This window comes from Bathycoccus prasinos (assembly GCF_002220235.1).
Source record: "Bathycoccus prasinos genomic : Chromosome_7".
NCBI classification, from domain to species: domain Eukaryota; kingdom Viridiplantae; phylum Chlorophyta; class Mamiellophyceae; order Mamiellales; family Bathycoccaceae; genus Bathycoccus; species Bathycoccus prasinos.
The window spans coordinates 194594-207455 of record NC_024002.1 but is presented as its reverse complement, the minus strand read 5'-3'; the positions used below and the strand labels follow the sequence as shown (position 1 = coordinate 207455).

The 12862-nt window shown below is 49.3% G+C and overlaps 8 protein-coding genes across 8 annotated transcripts; 2 read left to right on the top strand and 6 right to left on the bottom strand.

Annotated features, from left to right (window-relative positions):
* Positions 1-357: 357 nt before the first annotated feature.
* Bathy07g00950 (predicted protein) lies at positions 358-1833 on the bottom strand (the record flags this gene model as incomplete). Its single annotated transcript, XM_007512213.1, has 1 exon — positions 358-1833. The coding sequence occupies one exon, from the start codon at positions 1831-1833 to the stop codon at positions 358-360; it is 1476 nt and encodes a 491-aa protein (XP_007512275.1).
* A 262-nt stretch (positions 1834-2095) lies between these two features.
* Positions 2096-3814, bottom strand: Bathy07g00940 (predicted protein; the record flags this gene model as incomplete). Its single annotated transcript, XM_007511977.1, has 1 exon — positions 2096-3814. The coding sequence occupies one exon, from the start codon at positions 3812-3814 to the stop codon at positions 2096-2098; it is 1719 nt and encodes a 572-aa protein (XP_007512039.1).
* A 282-nt stretch (positions 3815-4096) lies between these two features.
* Positions 4097-4861, bottom strand: Bathy07g00930 (unknown protein; the record flags this gene model as incomplete). The annotated part of the gene is made up of 1 exon (XM_007512224.1): positions 4097-4861. One exon carries the CDS (start codon positions 4859-4861, stop codon positions 4097-4099), a length of 765 nt encoding a protein of 254 aa, XP_007512286.1.
* A 253-nt stretch (positions 4862-5114) lies between these two features.
* Positions 5115-6578, bottom strand: Bathy07g00920 (DNA repair and recombination protein RadA; the record flags this gene model as incomplete). Its single annotated transcript, XM_007511868.1, has 1 exon — positions 5115-6578. One exon carries the CDS (start codon positions 6576-6578, stop codon positions 5115-5117), a length of 1464 nt encoding a protein of 487 aa, XP_007511930.1.
* A 501-nt stretch (positions 6579-7079) lies between these two features.
* Positions 7080-8384, top strand: Bathy07g00910 (cobalamin synthesis protein, P47K; the record flags this gene model as incomplete). Its single annotated transcript, XM_007511827.1, has 1 exon — positions 7080-8384. The coding sequence occupies one exon, from the start codon at positions 7080-7082 to the stop codon at positions 8382-8384; it is 1305 nt and encodes a 434-aa protein (XP_007511889.1).
* Positions 8385-8440: 56 nt separating this feature from the next.
* On the bottom strand, positions 8441-9541 carry Bathy07g00900 (unknown protein; the record flags this gene model as incomplete). Its single annotated transcript, XM_007511955.1, has 1 exon — positions 8441-9541. The coding sequence occupies one exon, from the start codon at positions 9539-9541 to the stop codon at positions 8441-8443; it is 1101 nt and encodes a 366-aa protein (XP_007512017.1).
* A 441-nt stretch (positions 9542-9982) lies between these two features.
* Bathy07g00890 lies at positions 9983-10696 on the bottom strand (the record flags this gene model as incomplete). Its single annotated transcript, XM_007512101.1, has 1 exon — positions 9983-10696. One exon carries the CDS (start codon positions 10694-10696, stop codon positions 9983-9985), a length of 714 nt encoding a protein of 237 aa, XP_007512163.1.
* Positions 10697-11082: 386 nt separating this feature from the next.
* On the top strand, positions 11083-12822 carry Bathy07g00880 (radical SAM enzyme, Cfr family; the record flags this gene model as incomplete). Its single annotated transcript, XM_007512196.1, has 1 exon — positions 11083-12822. The coding sequence occupies one exon, from the start codon at positions 11083-11085 to the stop codon at positions 12820-12822; it is 1740 nt and encodes a 579-aa protein (XP_007512258.1).
* Between the last annotated feature and the right edge of the window lie 40 nt (positions 12823-12862).

The following is a 12862-nucleotide window of genomic DNA, read 5'->3' as shown; positions in this document are numbered from 1 at the left end:
TCGAGGTGTAGTCTTATTCGTATTCCGAGACGGAGGAGAAGGAGACGACAGGTAAATCAGGTTGTCGCGCGACATGGGAAGTGGTTCTGATGATTTTTGTATTCAGAACTGTTGTTGGGAGTCTGAGATGAGTCGCGTGCTGTAATAATACCCGTTTAAGGCCCCCGGGTTGTTAAATTAAAAAGAGTGACTGGTACTAGTATTAGTACATCATAGAAAACGAAATCTACTGGTAACACTAACTACAACGACCTCTATTATTATTATATTACATTATACAAAACTAAATCTATGCTGGTACTACTAAATGCGTGGTGCTCTTTCTGTGCGCACAAAACTACTCGTTTGCGTTTGTCGTCATCCATTTTCATCGTCTCGCTCGCGCGTCGAGGGCGCAGCACCTTTGGCGGCGAAAGAAAAAGTTTGAAAAGTCGGGACGCGATAAAAGTGCTCTCTTCCATCCGGTTTCTTCTCTGAAGCGACTGGATCCGTGGAGAGTTTCTTCAAATCCCAGGTAGAGTGCGACCTATCGCCGCGCTCCAACTCTTTCCTGTACCAATCGCCGCCGAACAAGGTTGGAAGGACGATCAAACCCATGCCGAACCATTGTAAAGGCACCAACTTTTCGTGATACACGATCGAGTTCAACACAATCGAGACGACTTGACGAACGGTCACTATAGATGCTAACGTCACCGCACCAAAAGCACGAATGGTGTACGTGATTGCAATTTGGGAGAGCGCGGAACATAAGGATAAAATCGCAATGTCCTGGCAAATTTTTCGGTGCCGGCGAAGAAAAGTGAGGCTGTACATCAATTGCCCGGAACAAACCAACCAAACGCCGCTAAATATGGTACCAAAAACGCACATCCAAAACATCTGATCGAACAAGGACGTTTTCTGCACTCGAAACAGCCTTTGCTGAAACGAGCTCGTGAATCCGTCCGCGGCGAGGTAGACGAGCAATATGCCCACGCCGATGGTTATCGAGTCATAATTATCATCATACACCGCCTTGAACGCTTGCGGTAGCAACTGCGATGACGACGATGCCGTCGAGGAAGACGACTGAGACGAACGCGTAACAACCGATGAATTAAACACAAACACAAAGCAACCCGTGGTCACAATAATCGCCGACAAATACTGGCTCGACTGAAATCGTTTCCCGTGTAAAATGTACCCCCACAGCATGGTCGGTAAAATCTTCGCCGCTTTCGCCAAAGTACTAAGCGCAAAACTCAAATACTTCAGAACCTCGTACTGACACAAAGTGCTCACTAAATTCGAACTCGCCACGTACATGTAATTCTCCATACTCGAGTGCGGCCACCACCACTCCCGACTGAACAAACTCACCCTCTCCGGTTTCGTATACGCCAACGCGACCAAGCCGAGGAGGAGCGAACACGCTCGATTACTAAACACCAAAAAGATAGAGCTCGTAAAAATGTCTCCTCCTTCGCTCGCGTCGTCGCCGCCGTACGGCATGGTCATTATTCGTTGCTGCAGAATACCGTACACCCCCAAGGTACATATGGTCGCCAACGCGCACGCCAACAAGTGCAACACCCCGAATCTCCGCCAATCCGTCTCATTAAATCGCAGATCTTTGGCGCCCACGAACACCCGAGGCGATATCGGCGGTAACAACCCCAACCCCTCTTTCTCGTCGTCGTCGGAAAAAGAACCACTTCCACTCTCTTTATTATTATTATTCGCTTTCTCTTCGTCCGCGTGATAATATCGCAGCGGTTTCAGCGATGCGTTTTGCAGAATCGTCTCCCGCGCTTCTTTTTCTTCCCTAGACGATACATGAGAGTTGCGCATTTTCAGAGAGACGAGAGAGACGATTGAGACTCTCTCTTTTTTATTCGATTAGGAGGAGCGAGAGGACGTGCTTTTTCTTCTCCGCTCCGTGAGTATTGATGTTCGTCGCGTTTGCGCGGAGGACCTTCATCGTAATAAATAAATAAAAGAGCGCGTTTCGAATTTTTCTTTGCCGCGTCTGCTTTGGTTTTTTTTTTTTGGTCTGCATGCTTTGGATTTTTTCTCTATTACTGCTTTGATGTACAATTTTATACGCGTTGCGTTAAACGCGATGTCTCTCTCTCTCTGTTGCTGTATCTGTCCTCACCTCCTCTCTCTCTCTCTCTCTTTCCTTTCCCTCTTTGCTTGTTTTACGACGCGTTCTACTTTTCGCCTCAAAAACTAAACCGACGCGCAGAGGCGAGGGTAACTTTGCGGAGTTGACGTGGATTGTTTTCTCGACGACGGTCTTCTTATTACGAGTACTCTCGTCGTCGTCCTTTTCCTCTTCGTCGTCGTTGGCTACAATCGTCACCGAAAACGCGTCCGAGGCAAGTTTTGAGAGATTTTCTTCGTATTGCGACGCTAAAACGCCGCCCATCCAAACCGTCGCGCCGTCGCTAGAGACGCCGGTGATGCCTTTGGCGGTGTCCATCATGTCGTCTTTTTCTTTTTTATCTCCTTCTTTATTGTCCTTCTTCTTCACGTTGTCCTCCTCTTTTTCCTTCTCTCTTTTCCCGAACGTATTTTCGTGTTCGCTTTCAATCGCGTCCAAGACGTCCGCTAAAGTTGCCTCTTCTAAATCAAACACGTGCTGAACGAACAAACCTCGACCGCACTGCGAACATCCCTCGTCTTTGTACAATTTCATCAAGTTTTGGTACACTTTGTCCGATCCAGCGTACATGACGTAATTGTCCATGGATTTCAAACACCCGGTGGCGATTTTAAACGCCTCGAACGCGCAGTACGCGGAAACGATGGCGTTCGTGCTCGGAATCGCGGGAACGATATTTTTCACCACGCCCAACGTGTGATTGTACGTCACGCCGGGAATCCCAAACGATTCCGCGCGTTTCAACGCGCGCTTGTACACCCACGTCACGTGATCTGGATTATCGCCATCGAACGTTACTCCTCCTCCGCTGCCGCCTTTTACTCCTCCTTCTTTTTCGTCCGTATACTCCTCCGGAAACTGCACAATCTTCGCGTGTTCTATGCAGTGTGCCGCGCTCCTCGGCGTCTCCGCAATCGTACACAAAGGAAACGTCGTCTGCGGAGGAAACAACCAAGTCGTGCACTCAAAACACGGCGTCTTCCCGGGAATAATCACCCTCGCGTGCCCTTTAAACCCTTCCGTCCCTCCATCAATCAAAGGCGTCCACGTCCCTTCCCTCGCCTCGCCGGACTCTCTCTCAAACTCTAAAAACGAGCAGTACACTTTGTTTATGTACCTCCTCGCTTCGATCGAATCTAAACCCATCACGACCACGTGAAACTGCCTGTACCAATTATCCTCCATATCTTCTATTCTTTTATAATGCCCCGTAACTTTCGCGCCTCGTACTCTCCGATTCACCGCTCGCGCCGCTCTCGTCGCCTTTGGCTCACCCACGTCCTCCTCGGTGAACAAAAACTGTCGATTTAAGTTGCTCACGTCGATGGTGTCCATATCGATCACGTCGATGTGTTTAAACCCGGACAAGGTTAAATCTTTCAGCAGTTCGCACCCCAAACCTCCGGCGCCGACGACGAGGACTTTTATGTTCTCCCGGACCAAGGAGAGTAACGACGGGTCCGGGGAAAAACCATCTCCCTCTCCGTCAAAGTCATCAACATCGGTGAAGATTCCCGAGCCGGCTCGAGCGCAGAGCGGGTCGACGTCCGCCCATCGTTCGGTTGGATTTTTGCAGAAGAATCGATCGCCGTCGTTTTTGTCCTCGTTCACGTCGTCGAAGTTTCCTTCTGAATCGTCGTCGTCTTTTGCGCGATCCTCGTCCATCATCATCTCAAAAGCGTTCGTTTGTGGCGAATATTTGACTCGAAAAATTGCTCTAAACTACGCTCTAATTTTCTCTAATTACATCTGGCATCTATCTGATTATACACGCTGCTGTTACTATTCAAAAGCGACCAAAAAGCGCGCATCATCGTCTGTCGCCGCGTTTCGGTCTGAGTTCGTCGTCGTGGGATCCTCCGACTTTCTCTCTTTCGCGCGAGAGAGCGAGAGCGCTTTGCCGCTTCGCGCATCTTTGTAAAAACGTGGAGTAGAAGTACATCTCTTCTACTCGGGGTTGTTTCTTTGTTCGCTCTTTTTGAGTCGAGCGGTGACGAAGCGACTTCCTTTATCGCCGACGCCGAGTCTGATCAAATCGTCCACGTAGGTGACGTCAATCCAACCGCGAGCGTTGAAACGTTCCAGAGGAACGCGAACTCTTTCTTTGCCAAAGACTTCAATCTTCGCGTGCGTGAAACAGACCGAGAATCTCGGACGCGTCGCCGACGGAGCGAGAGAAGCCGCCGCCGAGGAGCTCGCGCTATTATTACTACCATCGTCTCCCGTAGTTCTGACGCAACTTCCGAATATTCGTACCGAAATCGGAACGCGATTGAATACGAGCAAATCTGCCCGGTTTTCAACGCGCTCGTTCTCGAGGTCGATGATTTGAAAGTTTTTCGAATTAGAAGAAGAAGAAGAAGAGGACTTCGTCTTCTTTTTCCTCGCAGACGACGACGACCCGGTCACTTTCGTCACGAAACTTCCAATCTTTCCTTCTTTCTGCTTCCGTTCCTTCTCGCTCGCGTCCGTCGCGCCTCCCGTGAACAACAACGAAAACGTGCCACCCACTAAACCCAAATCTTTCTCAACATATTCTTGCTCTCGCTCGAGCGCGTCCATCAGCGCGAATATTTTATCTTCAAGTTGTTCACTGCTTTCGTCGTCCGAATTCTGTTTCGAAGCGTTGTTGATTGTGCGGATCAACTGAATCGATGATACGTTGTTGTTGTTGTTGACATCGTCATTATCAGCGTTATCGACTTTTTCCATTTCCGCTGCGAGGCGACGAAGATATAGAGAACGACGACGACGACGGCCGGCGGCGACGGGGAACGTAGACGCGCCCCTCTGCGACGACGACGACGACGATGCGGCGAGAAGACATCGGACGCATTGAGTTTGCATTTGATTCTTTGATGAGGGACCAGATAAAGATTTTTTGTAAGTTCTGAAGATATTTTATGCTTCTTGTCTCTCTCTAAAAAATGTTCTTCTGACTCTCTCTCTCTCTCTCTCTCTCTATCTATCTATCTACCTGTCTATCTATCACAACTCCTGACTCGTCGTCGTCTTCGTCGTTTACGATGCCTTCCGTTTCGATGCGAAACGCACAGGATCGCGCCTCGGCGAAGGGCGAGCGGAACGCGTCCGCTCGGCGGCGGCGGCGAAGACGAAGAAAACTGTTTCCTCCTCCTCCTCCTCCTCCTCCTCCTCCTCCTCCTCCTCCTCCTCCTCCTCCTCCTCCTCCGTCCGTGCCGTTGTCGTCACGGGTGAGAAAGACGCTCGAGTTTGGACAGTTTGCCCAGGCTAAGCCTAAACCAGGCTTGACGAAACGGTTGGAGGTAAAGAAGCGTTTCGGGAAGGCGCGTTTGCCGTAGCAATCGGTGTCTTCGTTTTCTTCGGTATTTTTTTCTTCTCCTTGCGCACGTTCTCGCTGGTGTTTGGATTGAAAGCCGCGGTGATCGTTCGCGTTTCGCGCGTCGTCGTTGGAAGCGCGCAAGACGTCCGCGATGTTTTCCTTCTTTTTCGTCGCGACGTTGATATTGTTTCTAAAAGCAATGCTGTTATCATCGTCGTCGTCGAAAGAATCCACCACGTGATTGGTCACCACGACGGCCAAATCGTGTTTCCACGCAAACTCTTTCAACAAGTGCGTAATCCTGTATAAAAACTGCGCTCGAAGAATTACCCGTTGCGCGTTTCGCTGCTTTTCGCTTTTGCCTCTGTCGTCTTCCTCTAAATCCTCCCTAAACGGTGCGGTGAGCGAGTCAATGACGATCAATTTAACCGGTTTCCGACGAATCTCTCTTTCTTCTTCATCTTCTTCATCTTCACCGCCATTCTTCTCCTTCCTCTTCTTCTTTTTGCTCCTCCTGTTACTATTACTACCATCACCACCACTACTGCGACTCTCTGTGCTACATAAAACTGTAGAAACGGACCGCAAAACCTCCCAACAATTCTCCGCATTTCCCATCGCTTGGAACACGTAAATTGAATCCAACATTCTCTTCTCGTCATCCTCGTCTTCTCGTTCTTCTTCTTTTCTTCTCCTCCTTTGCGCGTCCTCCTCCTCCCGAACACCGGGGTTGTTATTCTTGTCGTTACTTTTCTCCTTCTCCCACTGCCTTCTCCGCTGTATCTTACGCCGCTCCCTCCATATCTCTCGCAACCGTTCCACCGGGAACTGTCCTTCCGTCGTCACGTACACCGCGCTGAAACCGCCATCATCGTCATCATCATCATCATCATCATCATCATCGTCTCCAAAACGACGACGACCTGACACCGTCTCTAGCAACAGCTGCAAGCACAACTGCGTCTTCCCGCTCCCGTTCTCTCCGATGAACTCCGTCATCGATTTCGTCTTCACGCCGCCTCTCAGTATTTGGTCGAGATTTGAACACCCAGTCGAGAGCGTTTCGTTTTGCATCAGAGACGCTGGAAGTGGCTTCGGTGGAACCAGAAGAAGCGAGGACGACGTCATCGTTTCTTCAGCACCAGTAAAAGTCGTCCTCTTCTTCTCGTCCTTTGTCTTCGCGTGTGCTTCTCGATGTTGCCATTCTTGGTAAACTCAGATATGTTATACAAAGGGAATCTCCTCCCCGCAACATCGTCTCTCTCTCTCTCTCTCTCTCTGTTGTTGTTCTTGTTGTTGTTGTTCTCAGGCGCGTAAAAAGAGAAAAAGAAAGAAAGAAAGAAAGAGCGTGTGTATATATATACAGAGAGCGCTCTTTGGACTTCGTTTTGCGCGCTTAAATCCGCAACAATACAGGAACAGAGAGGATGTAAAGAGTAAAGAACAATTTGAAATTTATGACGCAGAACTTCACAAAGATGACTTCTTTTAAATCAACGCGCGGGAGGAAGAGGAAGAGGAACAAGCGTAGGAGCTTTCCCGCTGAAACAAGTGCTTTGGACGAGGCGCTTTAGAGCACCGAAGACGACCACATCTTTAGTCGCTGTGTATACGCTCGCACGTGGTGAAATGGAAGCACGAAGAAGACGAACGAAAGTGACCGTCGTGACCGGAATGCTCGATGCCGGGAAAACAACCTTCATACGAAACGCGTTGTTGTTCGAGAGCGGTCGAAAAAAGAGCGAAGGTTTGGACGAAAAAAGAAGCAAAAAAGAAAAGATTGCGATACTGGTGAACGAGTTCGGGAGTTTAGGCATCGACGGCGCGGTTTTAGAAGCAGCAGCGGCGAAGAAAGGAGGAGGAGATGATGATGAAGATTCCAGCATCTACGTGAAGGAAATCCCGGGCGGGTGCGTGTGCTGCGCGGCGAGCGGGTCGATGCCGTTCCTCGTCGCCATCAAACACGTGTTAGAAAAAGTGAAACCGGATAGATTAGTGATAGAGCCGAGCGGGTTGGCACACCCGAGCGGGTTGTACGATTTGTTTACGAAGAATGAACATTTGAAAGAACACGTCGATTTGAGAGGGATGGTGTGCGTCGTCGACGCGAGGGCGGTCGGGTGTTCTTCTTTGTCGGTTGGAAAAGAGGAGGAGGAGGAAGCGAAACGCGTGCGAGAGAGCGATATGTTTCGGGACCAAGTGTCAATGAGCGAAGTTTTGGTCGGATCGAAATTGGATTTGTGCTCGGGAGAAAAAGGAGGAAAAGGAGGAGACGAAGAAGAAGAAGAAGCGGAAAGCTTTGCGAGACGCAGGTTTCGAGAGTGGGCGGCGAGTTTGTATCCCGAGAAGCGCGTGGTTAAATTTGCGATGGATTTGTTCGACGAGAACGTCGAGACCTCGCCATTTGTGGCGATTGATCGAGAAGCGACGTCGTCGCACGATTCGCAAAATTCGTCGTTAAAATCGTCATCGTTAGAAAAAGAAGTTAAAGGCATCTCGCGGCCTTTTCAACTTCTCGCGTTGACGCCGCCGGTTGAACCCGGCGCGAAACCGCACCTCTCGACGCACGATACCGAGGATTACTCGAGTCGAGGATTTTTGTTCCACCCAGACGATATCTTTCGTCGCGATAAAGTGCTCGAGTTTTTTCAAAGCCGGTGCGCGCCTCAGACAAAAAACGAAGACGAACAGAATGAAGCTTTCCGTCTCGTTCGCGCGAAAGCTGTCGTTCGCGTCTCCGACAAAACCTGGGTCATCCCGTCCTTTGAAGAATGCGAATCCAAACCGAATGTCATTTTAGAAGAAGTAGCCTACCGAAAGGATAGCAGATTCGAAATCATAGCTTCGAAAACAAAAGCCGAATGGTCGAAAGAGGCTGAAAAAGAATTTTGGGCCGACGTGGAGACGCGGATCCTTCTCTGTCGTCGTTGTTGAAAGAGCTCTCGTCGCGCGTATTGTCACGCGTAAACTGCATGTATGCATACAATATTTTACAAACTGTCGTCTTCTATGTTTTCAGTATCATCTGCCCACTCTTCGTGCTCGATTTCTTCGTACGCTAAATCAGAAACCGCGGGGATTGCAAATTCTACAGAAGAGTTGCGTCGTCTTCTCCTCCGACCAACGGTGTGTTCTGGTCCGTGGTTTTGTAACTCGGGAAATGCAGTGGTACGTGTTGCCTCTTCGACATCGTAACCGAATTCTCTATCTTCTCCTACTTCCACTTCTACTTCTTCCTCTTCTCCTCGTCCTATTTCGTCGCCGGACAGATGTTGTTGGAGTACAGTCGGTCTCGCGCGAACGACGGGAGGTACCGGTGGCGGAAGCACACTAAATGCACTGCTATTATTTTTGCTATCAGCGACCGTAACCACGACGTTTCCGTTTGCATCGAGCGGTATCACTAAATCGTCTTCGTAGTCGTCGTAGTCGAAATTCTTCTTTCTCCGGGGCTCAATTTCCACGCATATAACTTTCGTCCCGTCCGGTTGCACGCACGATTTCCAATGCTCGTACATCTCATCTTGCGTCCTAAACTTAATCTCACTCTCCGACCTCACCGACGCTTCCAAGTCTTCGCGTTCCTCTATTTCCCGTCTCCTACTTTGCCATTTCCTCTTCCACAAACGAAAAGTCAACGCGAAACACAACACAATCATAGTTATGATTAACATCACCGACGTCTCAAAAGGCGTCGAAGTCTTCTCGCTATCGTCTACCGCACACTCCCATTCTCTCGTTCCATCTTCGCTAAAACCTCGCCACGTGTTTAGTTTGCACGGACAATATCTCTTCACGACGCCTTCGCTTTCGTCTTCGGCTGTCGTTTCGTCATCCGTCCACTCGACGACGAAACCGGTAGCGGTAGAAGCGGAAGAATCATCATCATCATCATCATCGGCGTTGCTGCTGTTGCTAGTATCTTCGCCGTTCTCGTCCTCGCCCTCGTCGGGGTTTATCTTTCCCTCTTCCTCCTCTTGCACTTCCTGCTGCTCCTGAAGGTGAGACGCCCACCACGCGTCGCACGCCTCCGCGAACGTCGTGTCGCTCTCTAAAAGCGCACGGCGAGGCAAAGATGATGGAAAACCCATTAACAGAGATTTCAGAGAGACGATGATGATGATGATGATGATGATGCTCCTAATCTCCTTTATCTCCTCGCGAGCGTGAACTGCGTATACACTCCCTCTTCTTTCCGTGCTCAAATCTTTCCCCAAAGGTCGTTATCTTCTTCAAAGATCTTTGCGCCGTGTCAAAGTCCTCTCGAGGAGAAACCGAGCGCGCGGTGTGATCGCAAACAGAAGAAAACGAGAGAAGAAGTCGTCCGTTTTCCTCCTCTTTTTCTTCCTCTTCTTTAACTTCTTCTTCGTATTCGTATCGTGCGCTTTCTTTTTCTCGCGTCTTTTGGTCGAATTTTGTCTCGAAGCGTCAAGGCAAACCCCTAAATGGAAAAGTGTGCTGCGCGAGTTTTTGTATGTGCGATTATTGTATAGTATTACGAGCTTTTGGACGTGTGATGATGACTATGATGACTATGATGTGTGTAAAGTTCCATCCTCGTATCGCCAACTAGGTGGGAGAGGACAGTTATTGTCGAGGAGGTATTGTACACATTCGGGGCGGTTGTTCTCGTGCGAGCAGCGTACGGCGATCTCGTTCCAAGGCGCTTTGGCGGTTTCGCGCAAGTACTTCAAACAGTCTAAGTAGCCGAACCTTGCTGCATTCGCACAAGCCACTTCGCTATATTTATTATACTTACGCTCGACAAGATATTCGAGTATGTGGAGATGGCCATTTGCAGCCGCAAAAGAGGCAGTCCGAGAATCCCAGGTCGCTTTGACTTCTTCCCGTAAGTATTTGAGGCACTCGAGGTGACCTTGTGAGGCAGCAAATGCACACGCATACGTATCGACAGGACACTCATTTGCCACGCAATACTTGACCATTTCCAGATTACCTTGTTCTGCGGCCACATTAATCGTATCTTCATCCCACTCACACTTTTTCTCCTCTCGTATCCACTTGAGCAACTCGAGTTTATTCGTTTCAGCAACTGAGTAGCAGAAATCTCTTTCGTCCAACTCCTCTTTGTCTTCTTCTTCTTCTTCTTCTTCTTCTTCTTCTTCTTCTTCTTCTTCTTCTTCTTCTTCTTCTTCTTCTTCTTCTTCTTCTTCTTCTTCAACGTTATTATACGTGCCCCACGGACAATGCTCCCACGCAACTCCCAAAGTCGATATCGACGACATCTCTTTAATCCAAAACATCCTTTCCAAATCTTCCGCGCGAGACGATCTCGTAATCATCTTTCTCGTTTCACTATTCACCCCGTACAAGAATTTCACATCAGTCGCATTCAACCTCGGAAGAATGTGTTGGAAACTCACATCGTCGTTATTCACGATTAAATCCCACAAAGAATCTCTCTCTCCCCTCGTCGTCTTTTCTGCCCTCGCGTTTTCACCCCTCCTCCTTCTGGAAGAGGAGGAGGATTTGACGAGCACCAGCGCATTTTCTCTCGTTTCGCGCGAAAAAAGAGTAAAGTCTTTCGCGCGTCGATTTCTGACAAAAGTTTTCATTCGGCTGCTCGTTTCCCTCAAAACTCGCTCATTACGTTTTTGAAACGCAACACAACATGCGACGACGAGGCGCGAGAGAAGGAAACGACGACGACGACGACGACGACGACGACGAAAACGAGCAGCTCTTCTTTTCCGTGTTTGACCGAGAGAAAGTCATAGAGTTTCTTCTCCGAGGCCCGCACGGGAAGAAAGGAAAGGATTTATCGTTTTCGTCCTCCGAGGAGGAGGAGGAGGAGGAGGAAGATGACGGCGGTTTTAGAAGAGGAGGAGAAGAAGACGAGGAGGAGTATTCCGAGAAGGAAAACGAGAAGACGTTTTTAAAGACGAAGAAGACAACGAGCAAAACAAACGAACGAAACGCTTCGATGACGACGATGAAAGCGAAAGAGCGGAAAAAAGCCGAGCGGTTTTACCAGGTGATGCTGAAAGAAGCGCAGAGACTCGTGTGCGAGGAGTTGAAAGAGGAAGACGAACGAAAGCGAGGAAGAAAATGCGTCGTGGAGCTGGATTTACGACGGTGCGAAGAGATTCCGCTTTGGGCAAGGAATCGAGCGCCAGAGACGTTTAGTTTACTCACGACGCGAATTGCGGTCGCGGAAACGTCCGGAGACGCGTCGACGACGAAGTTAATCGTGGAGTTACAAGACGGGCACAGAGTGGAAGCGGTGATTATTCGGCATTTGAAAGGGCGGCGAGCGGAAGGGAAGAAAGGTTTGGGGGCGACGTTGTGCATATCGAGCCAGGTTGGGTGTAAGATGGGGTGTACGTTTTGCGCGACGGGGACGATGGGAGAACTCGGGAATTTAACGACCGGGGAGATTGTGGAGCAAGTCGCGCACGCGAGAAGGATCGAGCCGAGGGTGAGGAATATCGTGTTTATGGGGATGGGTGAACCGCTGAACAATTACGACGCCGTCGTGGACGCCATTCGGTGCATGTCACAAAGCGAAAATCAGATGGGATTTAACATTCCGTGTCCGAAGATTTGCGTGAGTACTGTCGGGGTGATTCCAAACATTTATAGGTTTAGCGAAGATTGTCCGACGGTGTCGATGGCGCTGAGTTTACACGCGCCAACGCAGGAGATTCGGAAGAAAATTGTCCCCATGGCGACGGCGTATCCTTTGGACGAGCTGATGCGATGTTTGGACGATTATTTAGCGAAAAGTGAGAAGAATTCTATGCTGGTGGAATATTGCGTTTTGAAAGGTATAAATGATACTAAAGAGTGCGCGAGGTTGCTCGGGGAGTTGTTGGGTGGGAAGAAGGTTGTGTTGAATTTCATCCCGTATAATCCCACAGACGTCATCGCTGGACACGAAAGGCCGGAGATGGAGGACATACAGGCGATGAACACGATATTAAGGGAAGAGTACGGGATGACGACGACGGTGAGACAAGAGATGGGTTCGGATATTGCCGGTGCGTGTGGACAGTTGGCAATTTCCGTAAACGGGAAGAAACTTTCGTCGAAGGAGAAGAAGAAGACGAACGAGGACGAGGACGAATGCGATGGGGGCGAAGGAAGCATCCCGGGCATTCGAGACATTGAAGAGATGCTGGGACAAGATTTAGTGAGCGCTACTACAAAGAGTAATAAGACTAAAACAACGACGACGACGACAAAGACGATAACAAGAAAAATTGAGACGATAAAATCATCAGAGACGAGCAGCTTCACGCACTATTTCTTCAACGATTGGACCAGAGCAGAAATCGCCATGCTCGGAGTGGCATCGGTGTGCTCGCTCGCTTTACTATCCGCACGATTGGTTAGCAGTAATAAAAAGTAAAATTAATGCTCATGCACTTTATCGGTAAAGCGACGGAATA